This window comes from Panulirus ornatus, chromosome 30, assembly GCF_036320965.1.
Source record: "Panulirus ornatus isolate Po-2019 chromosome 30, ASM3632096v1, whole genome shotgun sequence".
In the NCBI taxonomy this organism is placed as follows: Eukaryota; Metazoa; Arthropoda; class Malacostraca; order Decapoda; family Palinuridae; genus Panulirus; species Panulirus ornatus.
Window position 1 is genome coordinate 20,024,807 of NC_092253.1, and position 20,171 is coordinate 20,044,977.

The 20,171-nt window shown below is 42.2% G+C and overlaps 1 protein-coding gene across 1 annotated transcript in view; it reads left to right on the forward strand.

Moving 5' to 3' along the window:
• Positions 1-9,787: 9,787 nt before the first annotated feature.
• Positions 9,788-20,171, forward strand: part of LOC139758447 (uncharacterized) — a 38,034-nt gene continuing 27,650 nt past the window's right edge. Inside the window, exons 1-2 of the mRNA XM_071679879.1 lie at positions 9,788-9,952; positions 19,005-19,046. Coding sequence (XP_071535980.1) covers positions 19,043-19,046 — 4 coding nt within the window. The 5' untranslated portion in view covers positions 9,788-9,952; positions 19,005-19,042. The remainder of the gene's footprint in view (positions 9,953-19,004; positions 19,047-20,171) is intronic.

Here is a 20,171-nt window from a genome sequence, read left to right on the forward strand (position 1 = left end):
GGATCAATCTGCTGCAACTCTTCAACTGGAACCCCCCCCCCTTGTATTTAAATTTCCAAAAAGGGAAACAGAAGGAGTCAAGCAGGGAGTGCTTGTCCTCCCTGAAGGTTCAGATTGGGGTGCCTGAATGTGTGTGGATGTAACCAAGATGAGAAAAAAGGAGAGTTAGGTAATATGTTTGAGGAAAGAAATCTGGATGTTCTGGCTCTTGAGTGAAACGAAACGGAAAGACAGGTAATATGTTTGAGAAAAGAAACCTGGATGTTCTGGCTCTGAGTGAAATGAAGATCAAGGATAAAGGGAAAGAGCTAAAGAATGAGTAGCACTGCTCCTGAAGCAGGAGTTGTGGGAGCCTCCTCCTTCTGTTTCAATTTTCAGAAATTAAAAGCTCAATGAAGGATGGGTTAAGCCCCTCCTTTCACCCTCTATAATCGTCTTGTACGACAAGCAGGGATTATGTGGGAAGTATTCTTTCTCCCCTTTCCCTTAGGAAATGATACTCCCAGACATACACAAGTTACTACTAATGACACTCTCAGACATGTGAGTTACAAGTAATGACGCTTCCTGACAAATACAACTTGCTACTTACAACTTTAAGAGATTCAAAGGCATTTCTTGAAAAAAGAAAGAAAAAACAAAAGATATACGATGCTTTGCAAGAAGATTTAGTTTTTAAAGTACCTTACTAAAATACTGTGAAAGTACATGTTATCTGAAACAAAGTTGAATACATTTGAGCAGTGGGAGATATATATTTACTGCGGGATGCTTTCCATGCAAGGGCTTGTTATCCCTCCAGGATACCTTTTCTAGGAGATATCGCCATCCGCAGTTCCAAGGAAGCGCTATTTCCAGTAATAGGAAAATGATTGACTCCTTCAGAGTGCTTTGAGAGACTATACTCCCAGTGGTACAGCCTCGCTAAAAGTGATTTTTCACTAGATGAAGTGTGATAATTTTGTTTTATGTATGAAAGAAACGTTAATGCTACCCAGCTGTAAGTCTTCATGATGAGATACCTGATATCATGTGATTGTATCCACTCTTTTGCATCAGTTGATGAAATGTAGTCTAGGTAAACTAATTCTATGAAATTATTTTTTTTAACAGCTATTGCTATGTGTGTGCATGTAATCAAGATGAGAAGAAAATAGAGATAGGTAATATCCCTGGGGCTAGGGGAGAAAGAATACTTTCCACGTATTCCCACATGTGTCACAGAAGGCGACTAAAGGGGGTGGAAGTGGTGGGTTGGAAACCCTCCCATCCTTGTATTCAACTTTCTGAAAGGGGAAAACAGAAGGAGTCATGCGGGGAGTGCTCATCCTCCTCAAAGGCTCAGATTGGGGTGTCTAAATGTGTGTGTATGTAACCAAGATGAGAAGAAAGGAGAGATAGGTAGTATGTTTGAGGAAAAGAACCTGGATGTTTTGGCTCTGAGTGAAACGAAGCTCAAGGGTAAAGGGGAAGAGTGATTTGGGAATGTCTTGGGAGTAAAGTTAGGGGTCAGTGAAAGGACAAGAGCAAAGGAAGGAGTAGCACTCCTCCTGAAGTAGGAGTTGTGGGAGTATGTGATAGAGTGTAACAAATTAACTCTAAATTGATAAAGGTAAAACTGAAAGTGGATGGAGAGAGATGGGTGATTATTGGTGCCTATGCACCTGGTCATGAGAAGAAAGATCATGAGAGGCAAGTGTTTTGGGAGCAGTACAGTGAGTGTGTTAGCAGCTTTGATGCACGAGACTAGGTTAAAGTGATGGGTGATTTGAAGGCAGAGGTGGGTAATGTGGCAATTGAGGGTGTAATTGGTGTGCATGGGGTGTTCAGTGTTCTAAATGGAAATGGTGAAGAAATTGTAGATTTGTGTGCTGAAAAAGGACTGGTGATTGGGAATACCTGGTTTAAAAAGAGATATACATAAGAATACGTATGTGGGTAGGAGAGATGGCCAGAGAGCGTTACTGGATTACGTATTAATTGACAGGTGTGTGAAAGAGAGACTTTTGGATGTTAATATGCTGAGAGGGACAGCTGGAGGGATGTCTGATCATTATCTTGTGGAGATGAAGGTGAAGATTTATAGAGGTTTTCAGAAAAGAAGACAGAATATTGGGGAGAAGAGAGTGGTGAGAGTAAGTGAGCTTGGAAAGGAGACTTGTGTGAAGAAGTACCAAGAGGGATTGAGTGCAGAATGGCAAAAGGTAAGAGCAAATGACATAAAAGGAGTTGGGGAGAAATGGGATGTATTTAGGGAAGCAGTGATGGCTTGCACAAAAGATGCTTGTGGCATGAGAAAGGAGGGAGGTGGACAGATTAGAAAGGGTAGTGAATGGTGTGATGAACAAGTAAGATTGTTAGTAAAAGGGGAAACAGAGGCATTTAGATGATTTTTGCAGGGAAGTAGTGCAAATGACTGGGAAATGTATAAAAGAAAGCAGCAGGTCAAGAGAAAGGTGCAAGAGGTGAAAAAAAGGGCAAATGGGAGTTAGGGTGAGAGAGAATCATTAAATTTAAGGGAGGATAAAAAGATGTTTTGGAAGAAAGTAAATATAGTGCGTAAGACAAGAGAACAAATGGGAACATTGGTGAAGGGGGCTAATGGGGAGGTAATAACAAGAAGTGATGAAATGAGGAGATGCAATGAGTATTTTGAAGATTTGTTGAATGTGTTTGATGATAGAATGGCAGTATAGGGTGTTTTGGTCGAGGTGGTGTGTGAAGCATGAGGATCAGGGAGAATGGTTTGGTAAGCAGAGAAGAAGTAGTAAAAGCTTTGTGGAAGATGAAAGCCGGCAAGGTGGCAGGTTTGGATAGTATTGCGGTAGAATTTATTAAAAAAAGGGGGTGACTGTGTTTTTGAATGGTAGGTAAGGATATTCAATGTATGCATGATTCATGGTGAAGTGCCTGCAGATTGACGGAATGCATGCATAGTGCCATTGTACAAAGGCAAAGGGGATAAAGGTGAGTGCTCAAATTACAGATGTATGTGCTCAAATTACAGAGGTATAAGTTTGTTGAGTAATCGTGGGAAATTATATGGGAGGATATTGACTGAGAGAGTGAAGGCATGTACAGAACATCAGATTGGGGAAGAGCAGTGTGGTTTCAGAAGTGGTAGAGGAAGTGTGGATCAGGTGTTTGCTTTGAAGATTGTATGTGAGAAATACTCAGAAAAACACGGATTTGTATGTAGCATTTACGGATCTGGAGAAGACATATGATAGTGTTGACAGAGATGTGGGAGGTAAGCTGCTAGAAGCAGTGAAAAGTTTTTATCAAGGATGTAAGACGTGTACAAGTAGGAAGAAAGGAAAGTGATTGGTTCCCAGTAAATGTCGGTTTGCAGCAGGGGTGTGTGATGTCTCCATGGTTGTTTAATTTTCTTGTGAACTGGGTTGTTAGGGAGGTGAATGCAAGAATTTTGGAGACAGGGGCAAGTATGCAGTCTGTTGTGGATGAGAAGGCATGGGAAGTGAGTCAGTTGTTGTTCGCTGATGATGCAGCGCCAGTGACTGATTCGGGTAAGAAACTGCAGAAGTTGGTGACTGAGTTCGGTAAAGTGTATGAAAGAAGAAAGTAGAGAATATATGTGAATAAGAGCAAGGTTATTAGGTTCAGTAGGGTTGAGGGACATATCAGTTGGGAGGTAAGTCTGAATGGAGAAAAACTAGAGGAAGTGAAGTGCTTTAGATGTCTGGGGGTGGATTTAGCAGCGCATGGAACCATGAAGCGGATGTAAGTCACAGGGTGGAGGAGGGGTGAAGGTTCTGGGAGTGTTGAAGAATGTGTGGAAGGTGAGAACGTTATCTTGGAGAGGAAAAATGGGTATGTTTGAAGGAATAGTGGTTCCAACAATGTTATATGGTTGGGAGGCATGGGCTGTAGATAAGGTTGTGTGGAGGAGGGTGGATATGTTGAAAATTAAATGTTTGAGGACAATATGTAGTGTGAGGTGGTTTGATCGAGTAAGTAATGAAAAGAGATATATGTGGTAATGAAAAGAGTGTGGTTGAGAGTAGAAGAGGATGTGTTGAATGTTGAAATGGTTTTGTCACATGGAGAGAATGAGTGAGGAAAGATTGACAAGGAGGATATATTTGTCAGAGGTAGAGGGAATGAGGAGAAGTGGGAGACCAAATTGGAGGTGGAGGAATGGAGTGAAAAAGATTTTGAGCGATCAGTCTCTGAAGATAAAGAATGGTGAAATGCATGCAAGGAATAGAGTGAACTGGAATGATGTGGTATACTGGGGTTGAAGTGCTGTCAATGGATTGAATCAGGGCATACGAAGCGTCTGGATGTGGAAAGGGAGCTGTGGTTTCGGTGCATTACACATGACAGCCAGAGACTGGGTGTGAACAAATGTGGCCTTCCTGTCATTTCCTAGCACTGCCTTTTGTGGGGGTGGGGGGACGCTATTTGATATGTGGTGGGGTGGTGACGAGATTGGATGAAGGCAGCAAGTATGAGTATATACGAGTGTGTATATGTATATGTCTGTGTATGTGTATGTATGTTTACGTTGAAATGTATACCTATGTATATGTGCGTGTTTGGGGGTTTATGTATATACATGTGCATGTGGGTGGGTAGGGCCATTCCTCGTCTGTTTCCTTGAGCTACTTCGCTAACGCGGGAGACAGCAATTAAATCTAATGTACAATAAATGAATAAATATATAGCTATTGCTGTAATCATGTCTACCGGTGTCCGGCGAATGCGCTCGGTGAACTCTGTATTCCCTTCCAACACTGGCTCACATGATGAACATGGCTGCCAAGGGTTATTCTGGAGTGTGAATACATATGAGTACATACATCGGAGTAGGCATGATATATATGTATACAGTTAAGAGACGGGGTAACATGAGTAACACTCTCCCCAAAAACTTACAAACAGTAATCACCCCAGCCACTGATAACGATATTGTGTCATAGAATCTTCCAGGCTTTTGTATACGTCATGAACATGTGTGTGTGTGTGGATAAGAGATATCAGCTCCCTCTCTGTGAGTACCTACAGTGACATTTTGCCATGATGGTAGGGGTAGGACTAGCGAGTAGCACTTACCGCACGTTTTGGTGGATGAAAAAGACATCTCCTCTCCTCTGTTGCATAGTTATCGATTGTGGGTTCATCTGGGACCGATTTCATGTAAATGCCAAGTTTTCTTTTAAATGTTAATGCTGCTATTCCTTGCATATATGTATTCTTTCCATTCTCCTGACTGTATATGAAATAGCCGTTCGAGCTTACTTCCAAAGAATTCGTATACTTTTGCCTGATATACTTCTGGTTATCTTTCATGGTATTCTTGCATACTTAATAATTATATATCTTCCCTGTTAAGAGGCTTTCAGGCTCAATATATTTTCTCTATACCTTCAATATATGCCAGGCATAGATTATCATATTTCTAGGTTGTAGAGTTCCAGTTTTCTCAGTCTTTTGTGGAAGTTCATTATTTTCTTATGTATATTATGCTTAACCACCGTTTCTTGCGTCAGCGAGGTAGCGCAAAAAAAAAAAAAAAACACAAGGAATGGCCCAACCCACCCACATCCACATGTACATACGTAAACGCACACACACGCACATATACATACATATACATTTCACCGTATACATACATACACAAACACAGACATATACATATATATACATGCACACATTCACAGTGCTGCTTTCATCCATCTCTGTTGCCACCATGCCACACACGAAATAGCATCCCCCCTATCCAGCGAGGTAGCGCCAGGAACAGACAAGAAAGGCCACATTCGTTCACATTTAGTCTCTCGCTGTCATATGTAAAGCACCGAAACCACAGCTCCCTTTCCAAATCCAGACCCCACAAAACTTTTCCATGGTTATCCCAGACGCATCACATGCCCTGGTTCAATCCACTGACAGCACGTCGACCACGGTATACCACTTCGTTCCAATTTACTCTATTCCTTGCACGCCTTTCACCCTCTTGCATGTTCAGGTCCCGATCGCTCAAAATCTTTTTCACTCCATCCTTCCACCTGCAATTTGGTCTCCCGCTCCTCCTTGTTCTCTCCATCTCTGACGCATATATTATCTTTGTCAATCTTTTCTCATTCTCTCCATGTGTCCAAACCATTTCATCACACCCTCTTCTGCTCTCTCAACCACACTCTTCTTATTACCACACATCTCTCTTACCCTTTCATTACTTACTCGATCAAACCTCCTCACACAACATATTGTCCTCATACATCTCATTTCCAACACATCCACCCTCCTTCGCACAACCCTATCTATAACCCATGCCTCGCAACCATATAACACTGTTGGAACCACTATTCCTTCAAGCATACCTATTTTTGCTTTCCGAGATAGCGTTCTCGCCTTACACACATTCTTCACCGCTCCCAGAACCTTCGCCCCCTCCCCCACTCTGTGACTTATTTCCGCTTCCATGGTTCCATCCACTGTTAAGTCCACTCCCAGATATCTGAAATACTTCACTTCCTCCAGTTTTTCTCCATTCAAACTTACCTCCCAATCAACTTGTCCCTCAACCCTACTGAACCTAATAACCTTGCTCTTATTCACATTTACTCTCAACTTTCTTCTTTCACACACCTTACCAAACTCAGTCACTAATGTCTGCAGTTTCTCACCCGAATCAGCCACCAGCGCTGTATCATCAACGAACATCAACTAACTCACTTCCCATGCCCTTTCATCCACAACAGACTGCATACTTGCCCTTCTCTCCAACACTCTTGCATTCATCTCCCTAACAACCCCATTCATAAACAAATCAAACAACCATGGAGACATCAAGCACCCCTGCCGCAAACGACATTCACTGGGAACCAATTACTCTCCTCACTTCCTACATGGACACATGCCTTACATCCTTGCTAAAAACTTTTTACTGCTTCTAGCAACTTATCTCCCACACCATATACTCTTAAAACCTTCCACAAAGCATCTCTATCCACCCTATCATATGCTTTCTCCAGATCCATAAATGCTACGTACAAATCCATCTGTTTTTCTAGATATTTTTCACGTACATTCTTCACAGCAGACACCTGATCTACACATCCTCTACCACTTCTGAAATCACACTGATCTTCCCCAATCTGATGCTCTGTACATGCCTTTACCATCTCAATCAATACCCTCCCATATAATCTCCCAGGAATACTAAAAAAAACATATGCCTCTGTAATTTGAACACTCACCTTTATCCCCTTTGTCTTTGTACAATGGCACTATGCATGCCTTCCGGTAATCATCAGGCACTTCACCATGATCCCTACAGACACTGAATATCCTTACCAGCCAATCAACCACGCAGTCTTCCCCCTTTTTAATAAATTCCACCGCCGTACCATCTAAACCTGCTGCCTTGCTGGCTGTCATCTTCCGCAAAACTTTCACTACCTCTTCTCTGTTCAATAAAACCATTCTTCCTGACCCCTCTCACTTTCCACTCCACCCCGACCAAAACACCCTATATCTGCCACTCTGTCATCAAACACATTCAACAAACCTTCAAAAATTTCACTCCAACTCTTTCTCACCTCATTACTACTTGTTATTATCTCCCCATTAGCCCCCTTCACTGATGTTCCCATTTGTTCTCTTGTCTTGCGTACTTTATTTACCTCCTTCCAAAACATCTTTTTATTCTTCCTAAAATTTAATGATACTCTCTCACCTCAACTCTCATTTGCCCTCTTTTTTACCTCTTGCACCTTTCTCTTAACCTGCTGCTTTCTCTTATACCTTGCATTTCTTTCCTGCAAAAAGCGGTCAAACGCCTCTCTCTTCTCTTTCACTAACAACTTTACTTCTTCATCCCACCACTCACTAGCCTTTCTAATCTGCCCACCTCCCACGCTTCACATGCCACATGCATCTTTTGCGCAAACCATCACTGCTTCCCTGAATACATCCCATTCCTCCCCCCCTCCCCCCCCCCCTCCGTCATTTGCTCTTACCTTTTGCGATTCTGCACTCGATCTCTCCTGGTATTTCCTCACACAAGTCTCCCTTCCAAGCTCACTTACTCTCACCACTCTCTTCTCCCCAACATTCTCTCTTCTTTTCTGAAAACCTCTACAAATTCTCACCTTCGCCTCGGCAAGATAGTGATCAGACGTCCCTCCAGATGCCCCTCTCAACACATTAACATCCAAAAGTCTCTCTTTTACAAGCCTATCAATTAACACTTAATCCAATAACGCTCTCTGGCCATCTTTCCTACTCACATACGTATACTCATGTATATCTCTCTTTTTACACCAGTCACCAGTTCTTTTTCAGCACACAAATCCACTAGCTCTTCATGATTTCCATTTACAACACTGAGCACCCCATGTACATCAATTATACCTTCAACTGCCACATTACTCACATTTGCATTCAACACTCCCATCACCATCACCCGGTCTCGTGCATCAAAGCTGCTAACACACTCACTCAGATGCTCCCCAAACACTTGCCTCTCATGATCTTTCTTCTCATGACCAGGAAGCATAGTCACTAGTAATCGCCTATCTCTCTCCATACACTTTCAGTTTTACCCATATCAATCGAGAGTTGATTTGTTACACTCTATCACATACTCCCAGAACTCCTGCTTCAGGAGTGCTACACCTTCCTTGCTCTTGTCCTCTCACTACCCCCTAACTTTACTCCCAAGACATTCCCTAACCACTCTTCCCCTATACCCTTGAGCTTCGTTTCACTCAGAGCCAAAATATCCAGGTTCCTTTCCTCAAGCATACTACCTATCTCTCCTTTTTTCTCATCTTGGTTACATCCACACATATTTAGATACCCCAATCTGAGGCTTCAAGGAGGATGAGCACTCCCCGCATGACTCTTTCTTCTTTCCCCCTTCAGAAAGTTAAATACAAGGACGGGAGGGTTTCCAGCCTGCCACTCCCGTCCCTTTTAGTCGCCTTCTACGACACGCAGGAATACGTGGGAAGTACACTTCTCCCCTATCTCCTATCTTTATATTTTCTGCTCGTGAAGTACTCCCGAATTTTCTCAGTAAATTTCATCTGTTTCGTTTGTGACCCTACAACATAGGAATTCAATGTTGTTTCTTAGGTATACATTAAACATTTTCATCCAGAGCTTTCTGTCCCTTCTTGTGAAGTTTTCAGTATCATACCACTCATTACTTGGCATGATAGTATAACTTTCCATCACTTTCTCTTTTGGGCCTTAATGTAGTGTTACTGATGTTTTCTTACTTGTTCCATAACGTAGTTGGTCAAATTGATTTTCGTTAATTCCATTAGATTTGCCTCTGTCCGTTTGTAGTTCGTATGTGTAACTCTGCATCTTCATTTGATCAGCTTGTTTTATAATCATATTGTTCAAGTCAGTAGCATCAGCCAGGCTTCTAACTGCGGTTTCCTTTACATCAATATCGATATCTAGCATCATTACTGTAAAGAGAACTAAGGCTAACATCGTTCAACTGCAGTGCCCCGGACAGGAGATCTTCCTCAGCCATGGTTTCGTTTGCTGCTACTTTGAACATTTTGTTTTAGAATATCTATTGAGAGAGAGAGAGAGAGAGAGAGAGAGAGAGAGAGAGAGAGAGAGAGAGAGAGAGAGAGAGAGAGAGAGAGAGAGAGAGAGAGAGAGAGAGAGAGAGAGAGAGAGAGAGTGTACGGCAGGGTGGGATGGTACCGTCTAACACTACCGGCGTAATTATCAGTAATCATTCGAGAGGGTGATAAGATACTATGCATTAAAGATAACACACACACACACACACACACACACACACACGTCTTCCTTCACGTCGTTGCTTTGTAAACGAGACTCAGCGTGGTGCAATCCCTGTACCGAAGGAAAGAACAGAGTGGTTTTAGTGTGGTACCTTGCATGAAGCACAGGGTTTAACAGTGTGGCTCACTGGAATACCTTCCGTGTTCCGCAGGTATGGACAATTAGGCGTCAGTGTTATATATATATATGTATATATATATATATATATATATATATATATATATATATATATATATATATATATATATATATATATATATATATATATATATATATATGATGGATTGCGCAAAAGATGCTTGTGGCATGAGAAGAGTGGGAGGTGGGTTGGTTAGAAAGGGTAGTGAGTGGTGGGATGAAGAAGTAAGAGTATTAGTGAAAGAGAAGAGAGAGGCATTTGGACGATTTTTGCAGGGAAAAAATGCAATTGAGTGGGAGATGTATAAAAGAAAGAGACAGGAAGTCAAGAGAAAGGTGCAAGAGGTGAAAAAAGGGCAAATGAGAGTTGGGGTGAGAGAGTATCATTAAATTTTAGGGAGAATAAAAAGATGTTCTGGAAGGAGGTAAATAAAGTGCGTAAGACAAGGGAGCAAATGGGAACTTCAGTGAAGGGCGCAAATGGGGAGGTGATAACAAGTAGTGGAGTGTGAGAAGGAGATGGAGTGAGTATTTTGAAGGTTTGTTGAATGTGCTTGATGATAGGGTGGCAGATATAGGGTGTTTTGGTCGAGGTGGTGTGCAAAGTGAGAGGGTTAGGGAAAATGATTTGGTAAAAAGAGAAGAGGTAGTGAAAGCTTTGCGGAAGATGAAAGCCGGCAAGGCAGCAGGTTTGGATGGTACTGCAGTGGAATTTATTAAAAAAGGGGGTGACTGTATTGTTGACTGGTTGGTAAGGCTATTTAATGTATGTATGACTCATGGTGAGGTGCCTGAGGATTGGTGGAATGCGTTCATAGTGCCATTGTACAAAGGCAAAGGGGATAAGGGTGAGTGCTCAAATTACAGAGGTATAAGTTTGTTGAGTATTCCTGGTAAATTATATGGGAAGGTATTGATTGAGAGGGTGAAGGCATGTACAGAGCATCAGATTGGGGAAGAGCAGTGTGGTTTCAGAAGTGGTAGAGGATGTGTACATCAGGTGTTTGCTTTGAAGAATGTATGTGAGAAATACTTAGAAAAGCAAATGGATTTGTATGTAGCATTTATGGATCTGGAGAAGGCATATGATAGAGTTGATAGAGATGCTCTGTGGAAGGTATTAAGAATATATGGTGTGGGAGGAAAGTTGTTAGAAGCAGTGAAAAGTTTTTATCGAGGATGTAAGGCATGTGTACGTGTAGGAAGAGAGGAAAGTGATTGGTTCTCAGTGAATGTAGGTTTGCGGCAGGGGTGTGTGATGTCTCCATGGTTGTTTAATTTGTTTATGGATGGGGTTGTTAGGGAGGTAAATGCAAGAGTTTTGGAAAGAGGGGCAAGTATGAAGTCAGTTGGGGATGAGAGAGCTTGGGAAGTGAGTCAGTTGTTGTTCGCTGATGATACAGCGCTGGTGGCTGATTCATGTGAGAAACTGCAGAAGCTGGTGACTGAGTTTGGTAAAGTGTGTGGAAGAAGAAAGTTAAGAGTAAATGTGAATAAGAGCAAGGTTATTAGGTACAGTAGGGTTGAGGGTCAAGTCAATTGGGAGGTGAGTTTGAATGGAGAAAAACTGGAGGAAGTGAAGTGTTTTAGATATCTGGGAGTGGATCTGGCAGCGGATGGAACCATGGAAGCGGAAGTGGATCATAGGGTGGGGGAGGGGGCGAAAATTCTGGGGGCCTTGAAGAATGTGTGGAAGTCGAGAACATTATCTCGGAAAGCAAAAATGGGTATGTTTGAAGGAATAGTGGTTCCAACAATGTTGTATGGTTGCGAGGCGTGGGCTATGGATAGAGTTGTGCGCAGGAGGATGGATGTGCTGGAAATGAGATGTTTGAGGACAATGTGTGGTGTGAGGTGGTTTGATCGAGTAAGTAACGTAAGGATAAGAGAGATGTGTGGAAATAAAAAGAGCGTGGTTGAGAGAGCAGAAGAGGGTGTTTTGAAGTGGTTTGGGCACATGGAGAGAATGAGTGAGGAAAGATTGACCAAGAGGATATATGTGTCGGAGGTGGAGGGAACGAGGAGAAGAGGGAGACCAAATTGGAGGTGGAAAGATGGAGTGAAAAAGATTTTGTGTGATCGGGGCCTGAACATGCAGGAGGGTGAAAGGAGGGCAAGGAATAGAGTGAATTGGAGCGATGTGGTATACCGGGGTTGACGTGCTGTCAGTGGATTGAAGCAAGGCATGTGAAGCGTCTGGGGTAAACCATGGAAAGCTGTGTAGGTATGTATATTTGCGTGTGTGGACGTATGTATATACATGTGTGGGGGGGGGGGGGCCATTTCTTTCGTCTGTTTCCTTGCGCTACCTCGCAAACGCGGGAGACAGCGACAAAGTATAATAGATAAATAAATATAATATATATATATATATATATATATATATATATATATATATATATATATATATATATATATATATATATATATATATATATATATATGGGAGCGGGGGGCTGGAAATCCTCCCCTCTCGTTTTTTTTTTTTTTTTTTTTTTTTTTTTAATTTTCCAAAAGAAGGAACAGAGGGGGCCAGGTGAGGATATTCCAAAAAAGGCCCAGTCCTCTGTTCCTAACGCTACCTCGCTAACGCGGGAAATGGCGAATAGTTTGAAAGAAAGAAAAGATATATATATATATATATATATATATATATATATATATATATATATATATATATATATATATATATATATATTTTTTTTTTTTTTCATACTATTCGCCATTTCCCGCATTAGCGAGGGAGCGCTAAGAACAGAGGACTGGGCCTTAGAGGAAATATCCTCACCTGGCCCCCTTCTCTGTTCCTTCTTTTGGAAAATTAAAATATATATATATATATATATATATATATATATATATATATATATATATATATATATATATATATATATATTTCTTTCAAACTATTTGCCATTTCCCGCGTTAGCAAGGTAGCGTCAAGAACAGAGGACTGGGCCTCTGAGGGAATGTCCTCACCTGGCCCCCTGCTCTGTTCCTTCTTTTGGCAAATTAAAAAATATTTATATATATATATATATATATATATATATATATATATATATATATATATATATATATATATATATATATATATATATATATATATATATATTTTTTTTTTTTTTTTTTTTTTTTGCTTTGTCGCTGTCTCCCGCGTTTGCGAGGTAGCGCAAGGAAACAGACAAAAGAAATGGCCCAACCCACCCCCATACACCTGTATATACATACGTCCACACACGCAAATATACATACCTACACAGCTTTCCATGGTTTACCCCAGACGCTTCACATGCCCTGATTCAATCCACTGACAGCACGTCAACCCCGGTATAGCACATCGATCCAATTCACTCTATTCCTTGCCCTCCTTTCACCCTCCTGCCTCTTCAGGCCCCGATCACACAAAATCTTTTCACTCCATCTTTCCACCTCCAATTTGGTCTCCCACTTCTCCTCGTTCCCTCCACCTCCGACACATATATCCTCTTGGTCAATCTTTCCTCACTCATTCTCTCCATGTGCCCAAACCATTTCAAAACACCCTCTTCTGCTCTCTCAACCACGCTCTTTTTATTTCCACACATCTCTCTTACCCTTACGTTACTTACTCGATCAAACCACCTCACACCACACATTGTCCTCAAACATCTCATTTCCAGCACATCCATCCTCCTGCGCACAACTCTATCCATAGCCCACGCCTCGCAACCATACAACATTGTTGGAACCACTATTCCTTCAAACATACCCATTTTTGCTTTCCGAGATAATGTTCTCGACTTCCACACAATCTTCAAGGCTCCCAGGATTTTCGCCCCCTCCCCCACCCTATGATCCACTTCCGCTTCCATGGTTCCATCCGCTGCCAGATCCACTCCCAGATATCTAAAACACTTTACTTCCTTCAGTTTTGCTCCATTCAAACTTACCTCCCAATTGACTTGACCCTCAACCCTACTGTACCTAATAACCTTGCTCTTATTCACATCTACTCTTAACTTTCTTCTTTCACATACTTTACCAAACTCAGTCACCAGCTTCTGCAGTTTCTCACATGAATCAGCCACCAGCGCTGTATCATCAGCGAACAACAACTGACTCACTTCCCAAGCTCTCTCATCCACAACAGACTTCATACTTGCCCCTCTTTCCAAAACTCTTGCATTTACCTCCCTAACAACCCCATCCATAAACAAATTAAACAACCATGGAGACATCACACACCCCTGCCGCAAACTTACATTCACTGAGAACCAATCACTTTCCTCTCTTCCTACACGTACACATGCCTTACATCCTCGATAAAAACTTTTCACTGCTTCTAACAACTTGCCTCCCACACCATATATTCTTAATACCTTCCACAGAGCATCTCAATCAACTCTATCATATGCCTTCTCCAGATCCTCTACCACTTCTGAAACCACACTGCTCTTCCCCAATCTGATGCTCTGTACATGCCTTCACCCTCTCAATCAATACCCTCCCATATAATTTACCAGGAATACTCAACAAACTTATACCTCTGTAATTTGAGCACTCACTCTTATCCCCTTTGCCTTTGTACAATGGCACTATGCACGCATTCCGCCAATCCTCAGGCACCTCACCATGAGTCATACATACATTAAATAACTTTACCAACCAGTCAATAATACAGTCACCCCTTTTTTAATAGATTCCACTGCAATACCATCCAAACCTGCTGCCTTGCCGGCTTTCATCTTCCGCAAAGCTTTTACTACCTCTTCTCTGTTTACCAAATCATTTTCCCTAACCCTCTAACTTTGCACATCACCTCGACCAAAACACCCTATATCTACCACTCTATCATCAAACACATTCAAAAACCTTCAAAATACTCACTCCATCTCCTTCTCACATCACCACTACTTGTTATCACCTCCCCATTTGCGCCCTTCACTGAAGTTCCCATTTGCTCCCTTGTCTTACGCACTTTATTTACCTCCTTCCAGAACATCTTTTTATTCTCCCTAAAATTAATGATACTCTCTCACCCCAACTCTCATTTGCCCTCTTTTTCACCTCTTGCACCTTTCTCTTGACCTCCTTTCTCTTTCTATTATACATCTCCCACTCAATTGCATTTTTTCCCTGCAAAAATCGTCCAAATGCCTCTCTCTTCTCTTTCACTAATAATCTTACTTCTTCAACTCACCACTCACTACCCTTTCTAATCAACCCACCTCCCACTCTTCTCATGCCACAAGCATCTTTTGCGCAATCCATCACTGATTTCCTAAATACATCCCATTCCTCCCCCACTCCCCTTACTTCCATTGTTCTCACCTTTTCCCATTCTGTACTCAGTCTCTCCTGGTACTTCCTCACACAAGTCTCCTTCCCAAGCTCACTTACTCTCACCACCCTCTTCACCCCAACATTCACTCTTCTTTTCTGAAAACCCATACAAATCTTCGCCTTAGCCTCCACAAGATAATGATCAGACATCCCTCCAGTTGCACCTCTCAGCACATTAACATCCAAAAGTCTCTCTCTCTCTCTCTCTCTCTCTCTCTCTCTCTCTCTCTCTCTCTCTCTCTCTCTCTCTCTCTCTCTCTCTCTCTCTCTCTCTCTCTCTCTCTCTCTCTCTCTCTCTCTCTCTCTCTCTCTCTCTCTCTCTCTCTCTCTCTCTCTCTCTCTCTCTCTCTCTCTATACATATATATATATATATATATATATATATATATATATATATATATATATATTATACTTTGTCGCTGTCTCCCGCGTTAGCGAGGTAGCGCAAGGAAACACGAAAGAATGGCCCAACCCACCCACATACACATGTATATACATTCACGTCCACACACGCACATATACATACCTATACATCTCAACGTATTCATATATATATATACACACTCAGACATATACATTTATACACGTGTACATAATTCATACGATCTGCCCTTATTCATTCCCCTCGCCACCCCGCCACACATGAAATGACAGCCCCCCCCCCCCCCCCGCATGTGCGCGAGGTAGCGCTAGGAAAAGGTAAGAAAGGCCACATTCGTTCACGCTCACTCTCTAGTTGTCATGTACAATGCACCGAAACCAAAGCTCCCTTTCCTCATTCAGGCTCCAGAAAACTCCATGGTTTACCCCAAACGCTTCACATGCCCTGGTTCAATCCATTGACAGCACGTCGACCCCGGTATACCACATCGTTCCAATTCAGTCTATTCCTTGCATGCCTTTCGCCCTCCTGTATGTTCAAGCCCCGATCGTTCAAAATCTTCTTCACTCCATCCTTCCACCTCCAATTTGGTCTCCCACTTCTTTGTTCCCCCCACCTCTGACACATATATCCTCTTTGTCAATTTTTCCTCACTCATTCTCTCCATGTGACCAAACCTTTTCAGCACACCCTCTTCTGATCTCTCAACCACACGCTTTTCATTACCACACATCTCTCTTACCCTTTCATTACTTACTCGATCAAAACACCTCACACCACATATTGTCCTCAAACATCTCATTTTCAACACATCCACCCTCCTCCGCACAACCATATCTATATCCCATGCATCGCAACCATATAACATTGTTGGAACCACTTTTCCTTCAAACATATCCATTTTTGCTATCCGAGATAACTTTTTCGCCTACCACACATGTTTCAACGCCTTAGAACCTTCGCCCCCTCCCCAACCCTGTGACTTACTTCAATTTCCATGGTTCCAGGTATGTAAAACACCACTTCCTCCAGTTTTTCTCCATTCAAACCTACCTCCCAACTGATTTGTTTCTCAACCCTACTGAACCTAATAACCTTGCTCTTATTCACATTTACTCTTAGCTTTCTTCTTTCACACACTTTACCAAACTCAGTCACCAGCTTCTGAAGATTCTCACCTGAATCATCCACAAGCGCTGTATCATCAGCGAACAACAACTGACTCACTTCCCAAGCCCTCTCATCCACAACAGACTGCATGCTTGCCCCTCTCTCCAAAATTCTTGCATTCACCTCCCTAACAACCCCATCCATAAACAAATTAAACAACCTTTTATATACATTCCACTGCAATACCATCCAAACCCGCCGCCTTGCCGGCTTTCATCTTCTGCAAAGCTTTCACGACCTCCTCTCTCTTTACCAAACCATTCTCCCTGACCCCTCACTTCGCACACCACCTCCACCAAAACACCCTATATATGCCACTCTATCATCAAACACATTCAACCAACCTTCAAAATACTCACTCCATCTCCTCACTTTACCACTACTTGTTATTGCCTCTACATTAGCTCCATTCACCGATGTTCCCATTTGTTCTCTTGTCTTACACACTTTATTTACCTCCTTCCAAAACAGCTTTTTATTCTTTCTAAAATCTAACGATACTCTCTCACTCCAACTCTCGTTTTCCCCTTTTTCACCTCTTGCACCTTTTTCTTGTCCACCTGCCTCTTTCTTATATACATCTCCCACTCATTTGCACTATTTCCCGGCAAAAATCGTCCAAATCCCTCTTTCTTCTCTTTCACTAACAATCTTACCTCATCTCTCCACGCACTACCTTTTCTAATCTGCCCACCTCCCACCTTTCTCATGCGACAGGCATCTTTTACGCAAGCCATCACTGCTTCCCTAAATACATCCCATTCCTCCCCCACTCCCCTTACGTCATTTGCTCTCACCTTTTTCCACTCTGCACTCAATCTCTCCTGGTACTTCCTCACACAAGTCTCCTTTCCAAGTTGACTTACTCTCACCACTCTCTTTACCCCAACATTCTCTCTTTTCTGAAAATCTCTACAAATCTCTACCTTCGCCTCCACAAGATAATGATCAGACATCTCTCCAGTTGCCCCTTTCAGCACATTAACATCCGGAAGTCTCTCTTTCACGCGCCTATCATTTAACACGTAATCCAATAATGCTCTCTGGCCATGTCTCCTACTTATATACGTATACTTATATATATACCTCTCTTTTTAAACCGGGTATTCCCAGTCACCAGTCCATTTTCAGCACACTAAAGGTATCCCAATGAAGAAATATATTTTGTAAAAATATTGTAAGTTGTATACGTTTCTTCGTTTAGATTCAGTCATTTTGCACTGCTGATAATACAAGAGCCAATGATCAGTCTTCCAGTACAGGATGTGGATATATAGATATTTTGTGTTACTTTCCATGACATTGGGTGATTCTAGTTTTACATATAAACCAAGAAACCACTAGACTCAGTTGGTGTTCGAACATATTGCTCACGATGGCTAATTCTTTCTCTACTACGTTGACATGTTTGACCATGTATCATTCATCACATGATTTTCAAGGAATCCAACTTACACGACTAGCTTCAGCAGTTGTGGGGTTATTCTTCACGACAATGTTTCTTATTGTGTTATTGTAGTTATTACCATCGTTATTATGACTTGAATGTTTAGATTCCTAAGAGCATCCACTGCTGGCAAAAGCTTATGGTTATATGGCAAGGGTAGCATGTTTATACATTACACTTTGCTGATAGATCTTACGTATAGAAAGTTATCACAGCTTTGGAAATACAGTTGTCAATAAATGCATTTGGGTAACAATTGTATTGCGATAGATCTTATCCTATGAATTCATCGATATAATTTGAGTCACAAATTCTTAGGGTTCTAAGGTACATACAGGCTAGAAAATACTGCTTCCTCAACAGTGACATGATGTTCAAGAAGTCCATGTGGGTGGGCATCGTGTAGACTTGAAATATAAAGTACTGGTCTGTAATTATGATAACTATGTCTAGGAAAGAGAAGCAATAGGGTGACTAGAATAGAGGGATATGTTGGTATAAGGTAACCAATGTGGAGGGATGGGTTGGTATGAGGTAACCAGTGTGAAGGGATGGGTTGGTATGAGGTAACCAGTGTGGCTAGCATGGGGTAACCACAGCCGTGTCCATATAATGCTGTAGGTACGCCCATTTCCACATAATGCTGTAGGCACGACCGTTTTCATATATGGCTAGTCTTAAGGCTCATGAAGAGTGAGTAACTTGACGTGGCTACTCATTTCTGGATTTACTTTCCTCAGGTGAAACAGACGAGGGACGTGACACCCCTGGCAGATATATGGGTAAGTCTTTTCGTCTCATTATCAACTCTGTAGCTGATGAATCCTGAAATTCTTTCCTCTCCTAATATGTGGCCGGGGATGTCATTTTGTCCTTCAGGATCGTGTGGTCTGGCACGTCATCTAGTCCACCAGGTATGTACATGTGGTTGCTGGAGAGTGGCCTGGGGTACACACTGGCTGGATTGTATGGAGGGATGGATTCCTGCACTACCCAGGGAATGGTAAACATATTCTATTAATAGATGAAGGTCTGCAGCTAGTGATCCACCTTTCCACTTTTGAAGCTACGAATATTTACGGTTTTTTTTTTTTTATTATTTTGCTTTGTTGTTGTCTCCCGCGTTTGCGAGGTATCGCAAGGAAACAGACGAAAGAAATGGCCCAACCCACCCCCATACACATGTATATACATACACGTCCCCACACGCAAATATACATACCCATACATCTCAATGTACACATATATATACACACACAGACATATACATATATACACATGCACACAATTCACACTGTCTGCCTTTATTCATTCCCATCGCCACCTCGCCACACATGGAATAACATCCCCCTCCCCCACATGTGTGCGAGGTAGCGCTAGGAAAAGACAACAAAGGCCCCATTCGTTCACACTCAGTCTCGAGCTGTCATGCAATAATGCCCGAAACCACAGTTCCCCCTCCACATCCAGGCCCCACAGAACCCTCCATGGTCCACCCCAGACGCTTCACATGCCCCGATTCAATCCATTGACAACACGTCGACCCCGGTATACCACATCGATCCAACTCACTCTATTCCTTGCCCTCCTTTCACCCTCCTGCATGTTCAGGCCCCGATCACTCAAAATCTTTTTCACTCCACCTTTCCACCTCCAATTTGGTCTCCCACTTCTCCTCGTTCCCTCCACCTCCGACACATATATCCTCTTGGTCAATCTTTCCTCATTCATTCTCTCCATGTGCCCAAACCATTTCAAAACACCCTCTTCTGCTCTCTCAACCACGCTCTTTTTATTTCCACACATCTCTCTTACCCTTACATTACTTACTAGATCAAACCACCTCACACCACATATTTTCCTCAAACATCTCATTTCCAGCACATCCATCCTCCTGCGTACTACTC